This window comes from Boeremia exigua, assembly GCF_020726555.1.
Source record: "Boeremia exigua strain MPI-SDFR-AT-0100 chromosome Unknown C7974scaffold_11, whole genome shotgun sequence".
Taxonomy (NCBI): domain Eukaryota; kingdom Fungi; phylum Ascomycota; class Dothideomycetes; order Pleosporales; family Didymellaceae; genus Boeremia; species Boeremia exigua.
This window is the reverse complement of record NW_025763528.1, coordinates 1,548,037-1,561,695: the sequence shown is the minus strand read 5'-3', so window position 1 is coordinate 1,561,695 and position 13,659 is coordinate 1,548,037. Positions and strand designations below refer to the sequence as shown.

Below are 13,659 nucleotides of genomic sequence, written 5' to 3'. Positions count from 1 at the left end.
CAGCACAGGCACCCCACTTCTGTGGCACCGTGGACATAATGTGTCGGCGTCATACGAAATATATAGTAAGGCCGTTTCCCTTCTCGAGCCTGCTTATCCTCACCAACATACTGCCTCATCTAGCTATTGTAGCTGGCATGCCCGTCTTCTTGGGCAATCGTCCGATCGGAGGGTCAAGCGAGTACACTGCCGTGAAGCATGACGAACACAGCAGCGACGAAATCAGCACATATCAGCCTTGCGAGCATACTATCGAAGAAAGTCCGACAACCACTGGTCAGATCTCCAGCAACGTAGAAGAGACCAAAACATCCGATCACCAAGAATGCGGATCAAGTGAACGATCACGCGAAGAGGCAGGAGGCAGGAGTATTGTGTCAACAATCGCTGGCTGGCCACAGAGCCCTTGCCGGCTCGATCGGTTTTCAGTCCCTCTCCTTGTTGGAGATGTGCTGTTGATCCTTCTCCCTGTTGCGTTTCTGGGTATGTACTGCCGTTTCAAACTACAAACCGAAAAACAAGCAAAGTATTAACAGTGCTAGTCCTGGCGATTACTGCCTGGCGACTTGACGGCGAGCCACTTTCGAAGACCGTTCTGACTGTAGAACGCGCCATGACTCTTGGCCCTACCGTCTTCCCTCTCGCATTTGCTGCAATCGGTAGTCGTTGTCTGAGAGGCGTGGCAATCTACCTTGCCGAGAGAGGAACTTCGATAACAGTATGGTTTTTCGAGCGTATTATTAAGATTGGAACTAATGCAAAGACAGGTGCTCGATTACTAGGCAGCCAGAGCGTTGTGTCTGCCGTGGGAACTGCCTTTACCCTGCGATCTGTCAACCTGATCACTATAGCGCTTCTTTTGCTCTGGGCCCTTTCACCTCTAGGAGGACAGAGCTCACTACGACTGCTAATCGAATCTAACAAAACAATGTCTCACACAGGCACTGTGTATTATTCCGATCCAGCAGCCACCATGGACCTTGACGAGTCATGGAACTGGTTTTCACTCATACCGACAGTACTTGGAGCCAGTCTTGCCGTTTCCGAAGATGTTAAGAGCAGGCCCGTTGACTTATGGGGCCATCCAAAGATCCCGAGAGTTGATCTCATAGAACAGAATGCCAGAAGCAAGGTCGACATTGAGGGCGAATGGATACCTGTAAACACCACAGACAGAACCTATCCTTCATGGACTGGCATTAATGTACAAGGAATCTTCCCCGACATGCACGCTACATTCCAGGTAAAGGCTAATTACTTGGTTCTTGATTGCGAAAAACTCTTCGGCGGCAACTCATCGGCAGTTGTGACATACTTGCAGGACCCAAACATCTCGATGTACCCGAATCTCTGGCCAAGGAACCCAGACAATTATACCTTGGAAGAACTCGAGAGTATGCCTGATAAAAGACTTTGGAGCGGATACATAGTCGATGGCGGGTTTGAGACCTTCTCATTCTTCCTCAAAGCGGCGTGGAAATCTACAGACGGCGGCAAAAGTAAAAGTCAATACACTCCAAGCACTCTCATAGGACTACATCCTGTAAAATTTTGGTACGGCGCATCGTACCAAGGATTCAGAGATAACGACGGCAATGAAGAAGATGCATCCCGCAATCCCCCGAAGTCTTTCATCCAGATCCATTCATGTACGCCCAAGATAGTGACTGTAGACGCACGCGTCGAATGTCAGTCAGGCGATTGCGAGGTCACACAAGTTCGCAGTAGCCCAAGTGCTCCTAATAGCGTATGCCATACGGGGCTCGAAACAACATTGGCTTGCTTAGAGAAGGGAACCATAGGTTTACATAAGTTCTTGAACTACTTCCCGAAAGCAGTCAGCGTAGGATCTCTAGCAACCTCGATGAATCCGTATGACGACTTCATCGGTGGGGCAAATGTAACTTATCGAAATAGCCGGACTGACTACACACGAGATCTTAGACAGATCCCCGACAAGACGATATCTGACCGCCTCACCACCGTTCTCAACACGTACTGGCAAGCTGGCGCCTGGGGCTTGCAAGTGATGCGAGCAGGCCTGTTCGATCTGCCAGTATATCCTTGGAACGGATCTGAAAATGAGCCGGAGCGCTTTGTCAACGTAACGGAAGCTACCTTCACGAGTCAGGTTGTGGTGTACAGAGCGAACGTTGGCTGGGTTGCCTATCTGGTTCTCATTGCGACCATACTGCTTCTTCTCGCAGTAGGGAACGTGACCGTATCCGCCTTAACAGTTGCCCCTGATCTGTTCTACTACGCATCTTCGCTAGCTCGCGAGAATCCATACACGAACACTCCAGATGGTGGCACAGGGCTAGATGGGGCCAAACGGAGTCGTCTGCTCAAAAACATGAAGGTTCAGATTGCCGATGTTAGTCCAGATCATGATATAGGGTAAGTGGTCCTGAAAAGCGTCGAAGAGGGCGAGGACTTTCGAACTGGGCGGTTGAAGGCGGATAGACTGTATTGGTAGTATTAGGTCTGGAGGTCGTTCTGGACCCAATCCCTACCAAATCAGGCTTTACGCGCTCAGAGCGTCTGTCACAACTTATCGTTCCACCTACAAATACCTAGCATCCTGCATGGACCCAAAGAGCTAAGCCGCATACATGCTAAAATACCATCCAGTCAGTACAACACCTTCCTCTCATAAACCCCAAACCTATTGCCCTCCGGATCTTTGAAATTAGCAAAGAATCCATGCTCGCTCTCTGGCGTCTTTGGTAGTGTCTTCGTCCCACCCAGAACAGTGATCTTAGCGTCAATCTCCAGGTCAACGTCAGCTAACAGTACCACCAATTGACACCTGCATGGGACGTATCTCAGATCTCAGGGGAAGAGACGGCGCACCTCGTTAATCGAATCGACGTAGAAATACACGGTAAATCCGATGCCCGTAGGCTGGTCGCCGGGCGTCGGACAGCCGTCTGGAAGCTTGACTATGCCGCCCGAGAGACCTTCATGCAGTGTATTAGCTTTGCAACCGTCGTTCACTTCGTTTGCTCGCGCGGCTGAGCGGTCACGTACGGGAAAGCTGCTCGAATTTGAAGTGCGCAACCTCAGCATGAGTATCAGGCGCGATTGTCGTGAACCTCCACGCTGGGAAGAGGGTGGCGTAGAATTCCTGTTTTGCAGTGTGAGAAATCGATGTCAGTGTATCGTATGATACACAGTACACTTGCCTTGAGCTTTTGCGGGTCAGAGGCCATGATCTCGGCCCAACATGGTGCGCCGATGGGCGTGGTGTTACTTTCCGCCGACATGTTCTCGATAGACAATCACAATGTGTTTGAGAAAAGCTGGACACAAAGGCGAGTGGACTGAGATCAAGGAGCTACAGCTGTGAAAACAGCTGTCTCGCGAGCTTTTACGCAGCAGACTTTTCAGACACCAGCAGTGCCATTCTATGCCGATCACTACCGAACCCCAGATCTAGCCTTGGCTCATGGCCTCGACTGCGAATTGTGGTTCGGTGCTTGGGACCCCGCATCTTTCGCTTTCATGGCCGAGAGGCTTGGTGGCGCTGTTGACTGGCGAGCGGTCGGCGAAGGGCAAGCGAGCTGGGTAACTCCGTAGGCTGCGTTACACGAACTAATGTTCGAGATGTCCTCTTTGTGTGAGGTATTGTCGACTTTCTTATAGGGTATATAAGATGGTGAGTTAGAATGGTAGTCAGAATTAGGCGAGCTTGCCTATTCGGGCCTAGGTGGTCAGGGGCCTTTCTCTTGATGCTGTCTGACACATCGGACCATCAGCAGAGACCTATGATTTGTTTCCCTTAAAGTGACTATCTCGATACGTAAGCTCGTACGTCACGCGACTTAACAATCGCAGAACGGGTTCGATGGCCGGTACGGGTCACAAGCTGGCAGTTGATAGGAACCTATCTGCAACATTTGCAGGTTCCGTCTTGAGTGCCACAGCGTGCCGTTTGAGCATAGGAACAGGACCATGAGAATTTCCAGTCAAGTTTAGAGGCTCATTGAGGTACATAGTAGACGCACGTTGGCAAGGAGTCCATCTTGAGCCCGGTGCTAAGAAGACCTACATGTATCGTGACCACCAGCAGTGAGGAAAATTGCATGGACCATCGTTACGCCGTTGTTATCCTTCAAAACAATTAGTTGACTTTTAACAGACTCTTCCGTCCCAGACAATTGAAGATGGCGTGATCGGTTGACGTCGATATTGCTTTACTTGAGGGCCGAGCATCCCCATCTCACATGCTTTCGGCACGGGATACAGCGAATCCCTTAGTTACTATAATACCCACAAGATCCTCTTGACTGCTAGTATTGCCAGCAGGCCCACTATCCTTCGATGCTATTGGATTCATGAGCACTGACCCATTCCCAATTTCCTTCGGATTCTGGCCCTTGGAGCCCTTTGTGCAGCCTTCCATGTTATAGTATGGCGTCTCACGACTATTACTGACCGAGGTAGCTTTGCGGTAGAAACCGGGACCGCAGCCTACGATGATCGCGACAGAGGCCTCGATGACACTCCAAAGAGATAGCCATGTCAGCATCGGCTGATGGGAACGATTCGAACCAGTTGTTCTCCGAGCTTCAGTCGATCTCAGAATTGATGCGAGAATACATAAACCCCCTAAGCTGAAAAGAGCAATGATGCTCATCTTTTGGGCCAACGGCAACTGAAGGTTTCGAACCAACCCAATGGGAAGTAGCATAACTACCCACCAAAATTAGCAAGTTAAGGGGTTGACGAACCAAAATAGACATACTCATAAGATCAGAAGTCAAGTCGACCGCAAATGACTGCCAGAAACTGATTGCAGTTCTTTGTACGACCGCACCCGAATATGTACAGGCGTTTAGTACGAACCAGGATTTGGGGGTAGGACAACTCGTGATGTGCAACACGAGCGACGAGATCAGAGTCTACGGATGAAGGCCCAAGTCAGTTGTTACGTCTATTCCAATGATGATGTAAATACTGACTAACACACAGTACACTAGCACTGCCCACCACAGCCTGGTATACAGCAACACATTGGCCAAAATCTTCTTGTAGAAGGCAAGGAGCGCGAACTTGATACTCCATAAACTGAGCCATAGGGCAGGAGCGATGAATAAGTAGGCTCTCTGGGCATCGAAAGCCTCATACGCTGAGGCTGGATACAGTTCCATGCGCCCCTCCTGTACCGCCACGACGCGGATTATGACACCAGCCTTTATTGCGATACATAAGCATAGAGCCAGAAAGAATAGATATCCAACGAGTAGCCACCCCTCATGCCAGAAGATGCTTGTTAGGTTTTTGGCGCGTAGACTCGCTCGAACTCCAAAGATAAGGGTTGTCAGTACCAGCAGCCCGATCGTGGTTCCTCGAAGCGTCGTCTCTGTAAGTTCGGTGGCCATGGCGTAATGTAGGCATGTATGGCGTAGAGTTCGAGAGAAGTGACCTTGGACAGCTCGCCTGGGAGATTTGTTGCCAATGGTATATCAGAGAGGCAAAACCCAGCTCCCAAACGCCAGTTCGGTCCTTCACGGCCTCATTCCAGGGACGATCATCTCATTTTCTTGATAATGACTCTTGCTCACAGTGTCAAATTAGACTCACCGACTCTCTAGCTTAGATTGTGCACATACTTGGATTTCGACATCAATATGCCAAACATGGATCGGGGAACAAACATGGATCGGGGAACACCAGACCCTTCCCGCAGGACCTGCCAATCTTACCTACGCGAAAGCTTACGCAGCCCAGGGCATGGTATCGCTTACTGCGGCGACACAGTCATCTCCCCGATCTATGCACGGATCGCAGAACGGGTGGTAGGATCCTACAGGAAGGAGTTGTAGCGCGATGCACGTTCCAATAAACAATCTATCGGGATGGCGTACTCGCCGCTCCGACCCATACAGTATGTACATAGGTCGGCCCGGGCCTTGTTTCATGATAGCCGCATCGTCCACGGCCACTATGCGTCTCGTGATCTCGTTCATCGGCGCGATTAGCGTCGCATCGCAGGTTTTTCAAAGGAATGATCTCAATGTACAACAGCCCAGGTAGTTCAGGGTGTCAACACCTCGGCCGAGCAGTCATCAGATGTGGCGTGCGGTATCGCATCAAGCCCTCTTTCTTGGCTGAGCACCATTATTAATCTTGGGTCTAGATCAGTCACCAGTACTGTTTGATCAACGTTCCCTACGCGCGAGACGCCGTGGTTCACGGAATGGAGCATCCAGATTTCGACTTCAACGTCCTGGTCGGCCACTTGCGCTGATGTCCGCCACACTGCATCTTCAAGCCTTCTACACCCTGCATCTATCTCCGTTATGGTTCTACTATCACGTCCCTCCTAGAGCTCTTTGCTGTGAAGAGTGAAGTTCACTCCAACGTTGCGACCGTTGAGCACAGAATCACGGTGTTTCAAGAGTTTACAGGGCACAAAAATGTCATCTGACAAAAGGCTTGCTCTGGTCAATTTGAACAAGATCGAGACAAATCTTTGACTACACTTTCAATCGTTGAAGTCACTGTCATTGCAGATCATATCAGTGATACTGGAGTTGGTATGTTCACCTCATATAGGAGGTGGAACCTCGTGTACTTCAGGTAAGTATAGCTTGGCGTATGACAATATGGAAGGCTTTGAAATAGGTACCGACCTAGGGCGGCAACTATAGCGAGAGTAGTATTGTGTTCACAGCTAAGCCCCACAGTTCCCGGATCTGTATCGGTCCTTGCGCACTAACTTGTGCACTGACAGCTTTGGTCTACCTCTGGAACGAGCCTTTTCTTCGGCAATCCAAAAACAGTTACCGAGAATGTGTTCGGCGATCTCATACACAACCGCATGGGTTGATCTGACGCCCAAGCTGGATCACCCGGACTAATCTCGGAATCCAGACAGCGTCCGTCGAGCTCTGATCTGGCGCAGCTTTTGCCAACGACTCTGACTCGGTCGGCTTTGCGCCGTCCTACAACATGACTGCCATATTCGCCATCACCCACACACAAAGTCTGCCGCATCTGTGACTAATGACGAAGCTCTCAACACCTATGGTCTACAAAAGTTGCACTGCAAGGCCCTTTGCTCGGTCGACACTTCCTTTGACGGCAGCGGGAGCTGACAGCCGCAGAAGGGGATTTTCCGGTATTAGTCTGACAGCAGATCCCCAAAGCTCACTGAGCGGAAGGATCAAAAAGGGGCCAACGTGCTAGCTTCCATTCAACTGGCGATTCAGTCTGCATCATCCATTTCCAAATTTAGCAGTCACCAAGACAAGTCTTATATTTATATGCCAGACCCGCTCGCAGCTCACTAGCAACGTGTTCTTGGGTGAACAAGATGAGGACTCATGATCAGCAGGCAATCAGCGTCAAAATCTTGCACCACATTTGTACCTACTCGTCCTATCACAAAGCTGCTTTATTGACAAATTGTGTTCTAGATTAGTAGACTACCACGTCCTAGAATTCCCTACAGAAGGCCGGCTTACCGTACCTAGAGCAGTCCGACAGACGCGAATTATCATCAATCGATCAATCACATCAGCCAGCTTGCAGGCTCCTGGAACAACGCTAGGAACAACAATAAAGTGTACAAGATCCTGTTAGGAGTAAATCAACAAAGCATCAGTGGACTTGTATGCTACAAATGACCGAGTGTACATGAACCGCGCTAGTCACTTCAGGATGTGCTTGCCAGTGACGGTGACGAGAGCAATATGAGAACGAAGCCTGCAGCCAGTGGGTGCAACCCCAAGGCTGTGTTCCAGGAGCTGCAATCGGACAACATAAGCCTGGATAGAGAATGTGTTGTCAGTTACTTCTCTCACTGAAGAAACAAGGGACCTTTCAAAACCTATCGGCCAACCAGAGCGCCAATTCTCCCTCGAGCATGTCCTCCACTACCACTGCACCCAAATCCACCCCGGCACGTCACACACCAAGTCCTACACCCCCGCCTCATCCCACAGCAACAAGACCAAGCCTCCACCAGCACCCCAACCACGCATCGCCACCCCCTCTCACAGCCCCTCCAAATCCCCCCCCGTACACGGCCCCACATGCAACACCTCATGCTCCGGCACCTTCCCCCCCTTAACCGGAAACTGCGCAATCACCGTGCTCTCCAGCCCCGGAAACACCGTCACGTGGCCGCTGGCAGCAACTTCCTTGAGATCCGCCGCGATCAGCATCCCGCGCGCGCCGCCGGCGATGAAGACTTCGTTCAGGTACGCGGGGAGGCCGGAGTGTGGGGTCGAGATGTGTGCTAGGCCTGTGAGGAAGAGGGAGAATCTGGTGGGGTGGTGGTTAGAGTTGGGATTGGACTTGGACTTGGACTTGGACTTGGACTTGGACTTGGGATTGAGATGGGGATGGGGATGGGGGGACGCACTGCACGCGCTCCGCGTTCCCAATCGTGCCGGTCGTCGTGTTCGGCGGTATCACGCCGACGAAAGCGTCTTCGAGGTCGCCGAGGGGGTAGTTGAGGGCGCCGCGGCCGGGCACGGCGGGCGCCGCGAGCTGCCAGCACTCGAGGCGCGAGGCGTTGTTGGCGGCGGCGATGGCGGTGATGTTGAGGCGGGTGGAGTGGGCGGGGGTGAGGAGGGCGAGGAGCGTGGTGAGGTGGGTGGTGCGCATCGCGGTGGTGGGTGGGAGGGCAATTGGGGACGGGGACTGGGTGGAGGGTTGGAGGGAGTGCTGTGGGGTTGGGGTGGTGAGTGGTGAGGCTGAGGGGGACGTCACTGTGCAGCAGGTATCCCTGGACTTGCATTGCAGGAGCTGACATGAGGCTTGTTTGTGTTACTTTGCTGGTTGTACCTCTGGCTGATCGCTCCGGCAAGGTAGGATACGATACGACTTGCTCGCTGGTTGAACGTCGTTATGCTGGAATTTGGGCTGGAAATCGGGGACCTTGTCACGCGTTGTGTAAGGCTCACATGGTCACGATCGTAGTGCTCGCATTCTGCAAGTCAAATCGCTTCGATTTCGATGCAACGATACTGAACGCATCAGCAGACAACTTGATAGGCACGAAGCCCCGTTCGCAACACCCTGTGCGCCGTTGATACCAATACAAGACCAAGTCCCCAATTTTGTCGGAACAAACACAACATCCTCCATGATAACCAGCAGACCACCACCACATACCCCCTTTCGGAAATCAAATGTACCCAAACGCCGCGCAAATCGATCATACATCGTGTCAATACATACGTCATCACATCTCATCTAAGCAGCACTGCCACTGGCCCCTCCTGGCGGTGCGGGACTCGTCCCTCTGCGCGCCCGCCCACTAAACACATCGCCCAGCCGCGTGCTGATCCTCCTGCTGCGGCGATCTCGCGTTACGTCTTCTGCGCTCGCGTTCGCCGCGACCTCGGCAACCTCGCCACTCTGATTGCGGCGCTGCTCGCGCAGGCGGCGCAGCGCACTAATGCGGTCCTCGGCAGGCGCATCGGGGTGCGAGCGGAAGAAGAGGATATCGCGCAGGCCGGTGCGGCGGTGGCTTGCAGCGTCGGGGGCAGCGTCGGCTTCGGGGTTAAGGGGCGGGGCGAGCTCGTCGCCAGGCGTGGCGCTCGACTCGTTGGTTTTGGTCGGGCGCAGGTCGACGCGGCACAGCGGACACGTGCCGGACACGTTCAGTAGCCAAGGGTCGACGCACTCGGGGTGGAACTTGTGGTCGCACGGGAGCACGCGGATGTCCTGGCCTTTCTCGAAGTCGTCTGTGCAGATGCTGCAGCCGAGATGCTCTTCGGTGGGTGTGTCGTTCGCGCTGGCGACGGCGGCTGAGGCAGGCGTGACGGCGGCGGCGATGCCCTCGGGAAGGTCGCGGGAGGCAGAGGTGTCCTGCACTGTGATGGAGGGAGGTGCTGCGGCGTCTACCACTGGCGTTTCGGTTGTGGTCGCCGTTGTGCCTTTCTGCTGCGCGGCCATCGTTGCGGTGGCGCCCTCCACATCATCAAGTTGCCTAGTCTCAGTCGATGCCAACTCAACATCGGCGGGCTTCGCCGGCTCCTTGTCGCCGAATTTGATAATGGGTATGGTCTCCAGAATGGCTCTCCCCAGGCCCTTTGCCCTGCTTTGGCGTGGTCGGCCCACAATGTTCCTTGGCCCGTAGCGCTCGGGGTGGCGGTGTGCACGTATGGCACCGGTCAGGATGATGACCAGGAACAGCGCCGTGATGATGCCGGTAATGCTGTAAAGGATGATCATGGCCACAGCCGTCGAGGGCGACGGGCCCAGTGGATTCTGTGGCGTGTTGCCCGCATTGCCGGCAACGCTGCCGCCGCGACCTTGCACCTGGACGAAGTACTTCATGTGCACGGCCAGGTTGTCGATCTGATCCAGGACGGTGGCCGAGTCGGTCTTGTTCGTCATGGATAGCACGGGGAAGCCGGACATGCTGCCATCGTCGTCGTAGTCGCAGTAGTCGGTCTCGGTGCTGTACAGAATGATGCCAGAGATGTTAGCGTTGCCATTGCCGTAGGCTCTGTCAAAGACGCCCTGGGCGTCGACGAAGCCAGGATAGTCGGCAGGGTTGCAGCTGATGTAGGCGATCTCGCCGTCAGAGATGGCGTCGACGGTTGTGGTATTTGCGCGGTACAGGTTGCCTTCGATGGACCGCTGGGCGCCCTCGCGCGTCAGCGGCACCAGCTCGGCAATCTGCTGGCCATCGCCGGGGCCCTGCAGAGGGAGCGTGCCCTGGAAGTAGCGCGAGTTGACGGTTGATGAGTTGGACGGCGTGATGGCGGCAGACGCGACGGCGACCAGGGCGAGCACGAGGGTGCCGGGCAGGCACTGGAGGCGGGACATCAGCATCGCAGCGGCGCACGTCGAGCGCGCAGGCGTGGCGGCGCTTTGTTCTTATCGATTTCGACAAGAACTAATAACGCGGGGTGTGGCTTGGTAGCTTGGATCAGCCGCGCCCAGAGCGACAGCAATTGCAGATCAGTCGGATGGTGCTGGCAGAGGCGCGTTCAAGAAGATAAGGGCGTCCGGGGCGCTGTGCACCATGTTTGTTGCCGTGGCAGACAGCGGAAGCGCCGGTAGATACATGAAGCATGACAGATGTCACGGCTGCTAGAGATGCCGGATCGTGGCTCAAAGAAGCTTGCAAGGGTGCGCTAGACAACTCCGAAGCGCCCTCCGCACGCTTTGAAACTCGGCGCGGGCGTATTATCACTGCACTGCCTCAGTTCACACCGTCAGCTGCCTACATGATTGTCGCGAACGTGTACGCGTCGACACATCCGTTGCCCTCCGTGTGGTTGTTGAAGTACTCGCTCTTGCTGCTTTCTTACCGTCATGCTCAGTCTGGTGCTGACACTGCCCCGTCTAATACAAATTCCTACAGGTGCACCGGACGAGTCTGCACGCGGAGTCCGATCTGCACATGCGACACCGGCAACAAGCATTTCCTGATCTATCAAATCACGTCCATGTAGCTCGGACTTTTGGCCGAATTGTAGGCTGGTGTTCCAAGCTCTCTGATTGGCTCGCTACTTGCTCCGTGAACTGAATGCGTGGACACGAACCACGTGGATTAGGGGATTAATTCTGCTTCTGGAAATATGCGTAGGAAAGGCCGATTGCAGATACGTATTTTTGGTGGTTCGTTCGTGACAAAACCATGATGCAATTTGATTGGTAGCAGACATACAATTAATCTGCGCGTCATACATACAATTACTTTGCGCATTTGCACAAGCATTTCCTTATAATACACGATTATCATCCAGGCGTTGTAAAGACTGTCTTCTTGGTAATGATGTTCACCCCGTTACGGGATGAATAGCAGGTATCGATATGCCATTCCAAACGCTGCGTCCAGATGTCTTAGAACCAATCCTCCGCCTCGCCACCCTCCCGTCTTTATATAATCGCGTCGTCGTCTACAAGCTCGATTACTGATACCCAACCTCAGTTCACGACGATCGGCTCACGGCACCCTATCGACCTCTTTCTGCCCAGCGAAACCGTATATTGGTCCGTGCTCAGTTTCGAGCGACCCTGCTCCCAGACTAAGTTGAACTTCCTACAATAGCATCGCCACAAGACTACTTACAGGCAGTTTCCAGACTTCCTTTTCAGCATCCGATTGGAGGAGCACAGCAGGAACCCCTGATGTCAGCACAGCCGAACCCAGCAGCACCACTGACACAATATAAAGAGCGAGTGCATCCAGCAGTGCAAAAGCAGGTTGAAGCTGCTACGGCGGAGGCTGGGGCTGCCGATACAGCAGAAGTGAAGAGTAGGAGCCCGAGGGTGGAGAGTCTCATTGTGACGGCCCTGCTTTCAACTTTTCAAGAAAGGTTATGGTATGATCTCTTGAGATGCCTCTTATCTGACTAAAGATTAAGGATGGACAGTTGGTGAGTCCTGACATGGGAGCATCGTTTGTTAAATACCCACGACATTGTAGCACAGAAGATCTTTGATGGATCGCTCGCAGGACGTCAAATTAATGCTCACGTACCCAGACAAGTCTCGACCGGGGTCTGTGTAGCCGCGTTGTGCAACTCTAGTTGCCCTCCTGTATCGTGGAATGTAGGAGCCTGGATCAAGCTTGGGTCCTACCTAGCTACAAAGTCTGGTTGCACTGCTTTTCTCCAGAGCACTTTTGCAGAAAACTCTCACTTTGGCTGACTCACATGATGCTACAACAGACACGTTCATCGCTTCGTAGATGATGGTGTGTTATAACCTCGCACACTGCTATCCAGAGACGTTCTGATAGGGACTGGCAAGGTAGTCTGTCGTGCAAGTAACCCGTGTTGTGGAATGTTCGGGCACGGTTGGGTCATCCTGCGCAAGAGAGGGTGTTTGATTCGACAGGATGAGCCACAAGTCTACTTACGCTGGCCAGCTAGCGCTTCCATCCGAGTTCCGCAATCACCAAAGCGGCAGACAGGCTGACCGGCGATAGGCGGAAGGAAGTTGCGCACTGTCGTAGCGCGAATTCCAGGGTACTTCTTGTATATGAGATAACCTGTCAGGAAGATGATAGAATCTGACATTGAGAGTTTAGAACACACCCGTGATAACGTTCTAATTTGACAGTCTGTCAAGGGCTTTGTTAGATGTCTATCAAGAGCGTGCCTTCCCTCGTGCAGAAACACCAAAGCATCTGAGTTGCAGACAGGCAAGTACCTAAGTATGTGTTTTACCCGGATATTTGTTATTTTTCAAGCCCGACAGAGCTTTGACAGTTCATACATCTCAACTAAACATCAGAGCCTAGTAGCATATTACACAGTAGAATATAACAGTCCGATCAGTGATAAATAATTAGGCGGGTTGACAAGGAACAAACAAGGCAGCTACTTGTGACTCTCCACACTGAAATCACGTAGTCATGGATTCATAGCGACTAGTCATGAGGTAGTGAATTAAGGTATATGCCAATACTCTGCAAACCCTGATATGGAGTGATGCTGTATGCGTATTGCGTGGTATGATCTGCACACCTCTACAAGCGCGGCTATGCTTCCCACTTTTTCACAACACGTCCTGTGGTAGTAGTCGCATCCGATACATACCCAATCGCTGATAGCTCTGCGGTAATGAAGTCCAACTTCCAGCTACGAGCTGTATGTCAGACTCCCATGTGGCTGGTCTGACACGAAGTGGAAGTCATCTGAGCCCGGTATTGCTAGATAAGAGTTATAGCCTGGAGTC

The 13,659-nt window shown here is 52.8% G+C and overlaps 5 protein-coding genes across 5 annotated transcripts; 1 reads left to right on the top strand and 4 right to left on the bottom strand.

Annotated features, from left to right (window-relative positions):
* Positions 1-103: 103 nt before the first annotated feature.
* Positions 104-2,401, top strand: C7974DRAFT_366495 (uncharacterized protein; the record flags this gene model as incomplete). The annotated part of the gene is made up of 4 exons (XM_046139846.1): positions 104-483; positions 543-718; positions 764-1,394; positions 1,602-2,401. Exons 1-4 carry the CDS (start codon positions 138-140, stop codon positions 2,399-2,401), a joined length of 1,953 nt encoding a protein of 650 aa, XP_045993639.1. The 5' UTR covers positions 104-137.
* Positions 2,402-2,516: 115 nt separating this feature from the next.
* On the bottom strand, positions 2,517-3,467 carry C7974DRAFT_53299 (uncharacterized protein). The gene is made up of 4 exons (XM_046146807.1): positions 3,186-3,467; positions 3,031-3,127; positions 2,854-2,960; positions 2,517-2,769 (listed from the first exon to the last, which is right to left on the bottom strand). The coding sequence occupies exons 1-4, from the start codon at positions 3,264-3,266 to the stop codon at positions 2,632-2,634; spliced, it is 423 nt and encodes a 140-aa protein (XP_045993638.1). The 5' UTR covers positions 3,267-3,467; the 3' UTR covers positions 2,517-2,631.
* Positions 3,468-3,774: 307 nt separating this feature from the next.
* Positions 3,775-5,660, bottom strand: C7974DRAFT_402526 (uncharacterized protein). The gene is made up of 3 exons (XM_046142723.1): positions 4,965-5,660; positions 4,748-4,904; positions 3,775-4,695 (listed from the first exon to the last, which is right to left on the bottom strand). The coding sequence occupies exons 1-3, from the start codon at positions 5,382-5,384 to the stop codon at positions 4,223-4,225; spliced, it is 1,050 nt and encodes a 349-aa protein (XP_045993637.1). The 5' UTR covers positions 5,385-5,660; the 3' UTR covers positions 3,775-4,222.
* Positions 5,661-8,003: 2,343 nt separating this feature from the next.
* On the bottom strand, positions 8,004-8,589 carry C7974DRAFT_290972 (uncharacterized protein; the record flags this gene model as incomplete). The annotated part of the gene is made up of 2 exons (XM_046137647.1): positions 8,004-8,274; positions 8,375-8,589. Coding segments are annotated over 2 exons (486 nt in total), but the record flags the coding sequence as incomplete, so codon positions are not given.
* Positions 8,590-8,988: 399 nt separating this feature from the next.
* C7974DRAFT_53180 (uncharacterized protein) lies at positions 8,989-10,921 on the bottom strand. Its single transcript, XM_046146805.1, has one exon. The coding sequence runs from the start codon at positions 10,798-10,800 to the stop codon at positions 9,211-9,213; it is 1,590 nt and encodes a 529-aa protein (XP_045993635.1). The 5' UTR covers positions 10,801-10,921; the 3' UTR covers positions 8,989-9,210.
* Positions 10,922-13,659: the final 2,738 nt, after the last annotated feature.

Coding starts and splice junctions, on each gene's coding strand:
- C7974DRAFT_402526 (XM_046142723.1), bottom strand. CDS start 5,384: ATGGCCACCGAACTTACAGAGACGACGCTTCGAGGAACCACGATCGGG. Junction 4,905..4,964: donor TGCTAGTGTACTGTGTGTTA/GTCAGTATTTAC, acceptor CTTCATCCGTAG/ACTCTGATCTCGTCGCTCGT. Junction 4,696..4,747: donor CTTGACTTCTGATCTTATGA/GTATGTCTATTT, acceptor TTTGGTGGGTAG/TTATGCTACTTCCCATTGGG.
- C7974DRAFT_53180 (XM_046146805.1), bottom strand. CDS start 10,800: ATGCTGATGTCCCGCCTCCAGTGCCTGCCCGGCACCCTCGTGCTCGCC.
- C7974DRAFT_53299 (XM_046146807.1), bottom strand. CDS start 3,266: ATGTCGGCGGAAAGTAACACCACGCCCATCGGCGCACCATGTTGGGCC. Junction 3,128..3,185: donor CTGACCCGCAAAAGCTCAAG/GCAAGTGTACTG, acceptor ACTGCAAAACAG/GAATTCTACGCCACCCTCTT. Junction 2,961..3,030: donor CAAATTCGAGCAGCTTTCCC/GTACGTGACCGC, acceptor CACTGCATGAAG/GTCTCTCGGGCGGCATAGTC.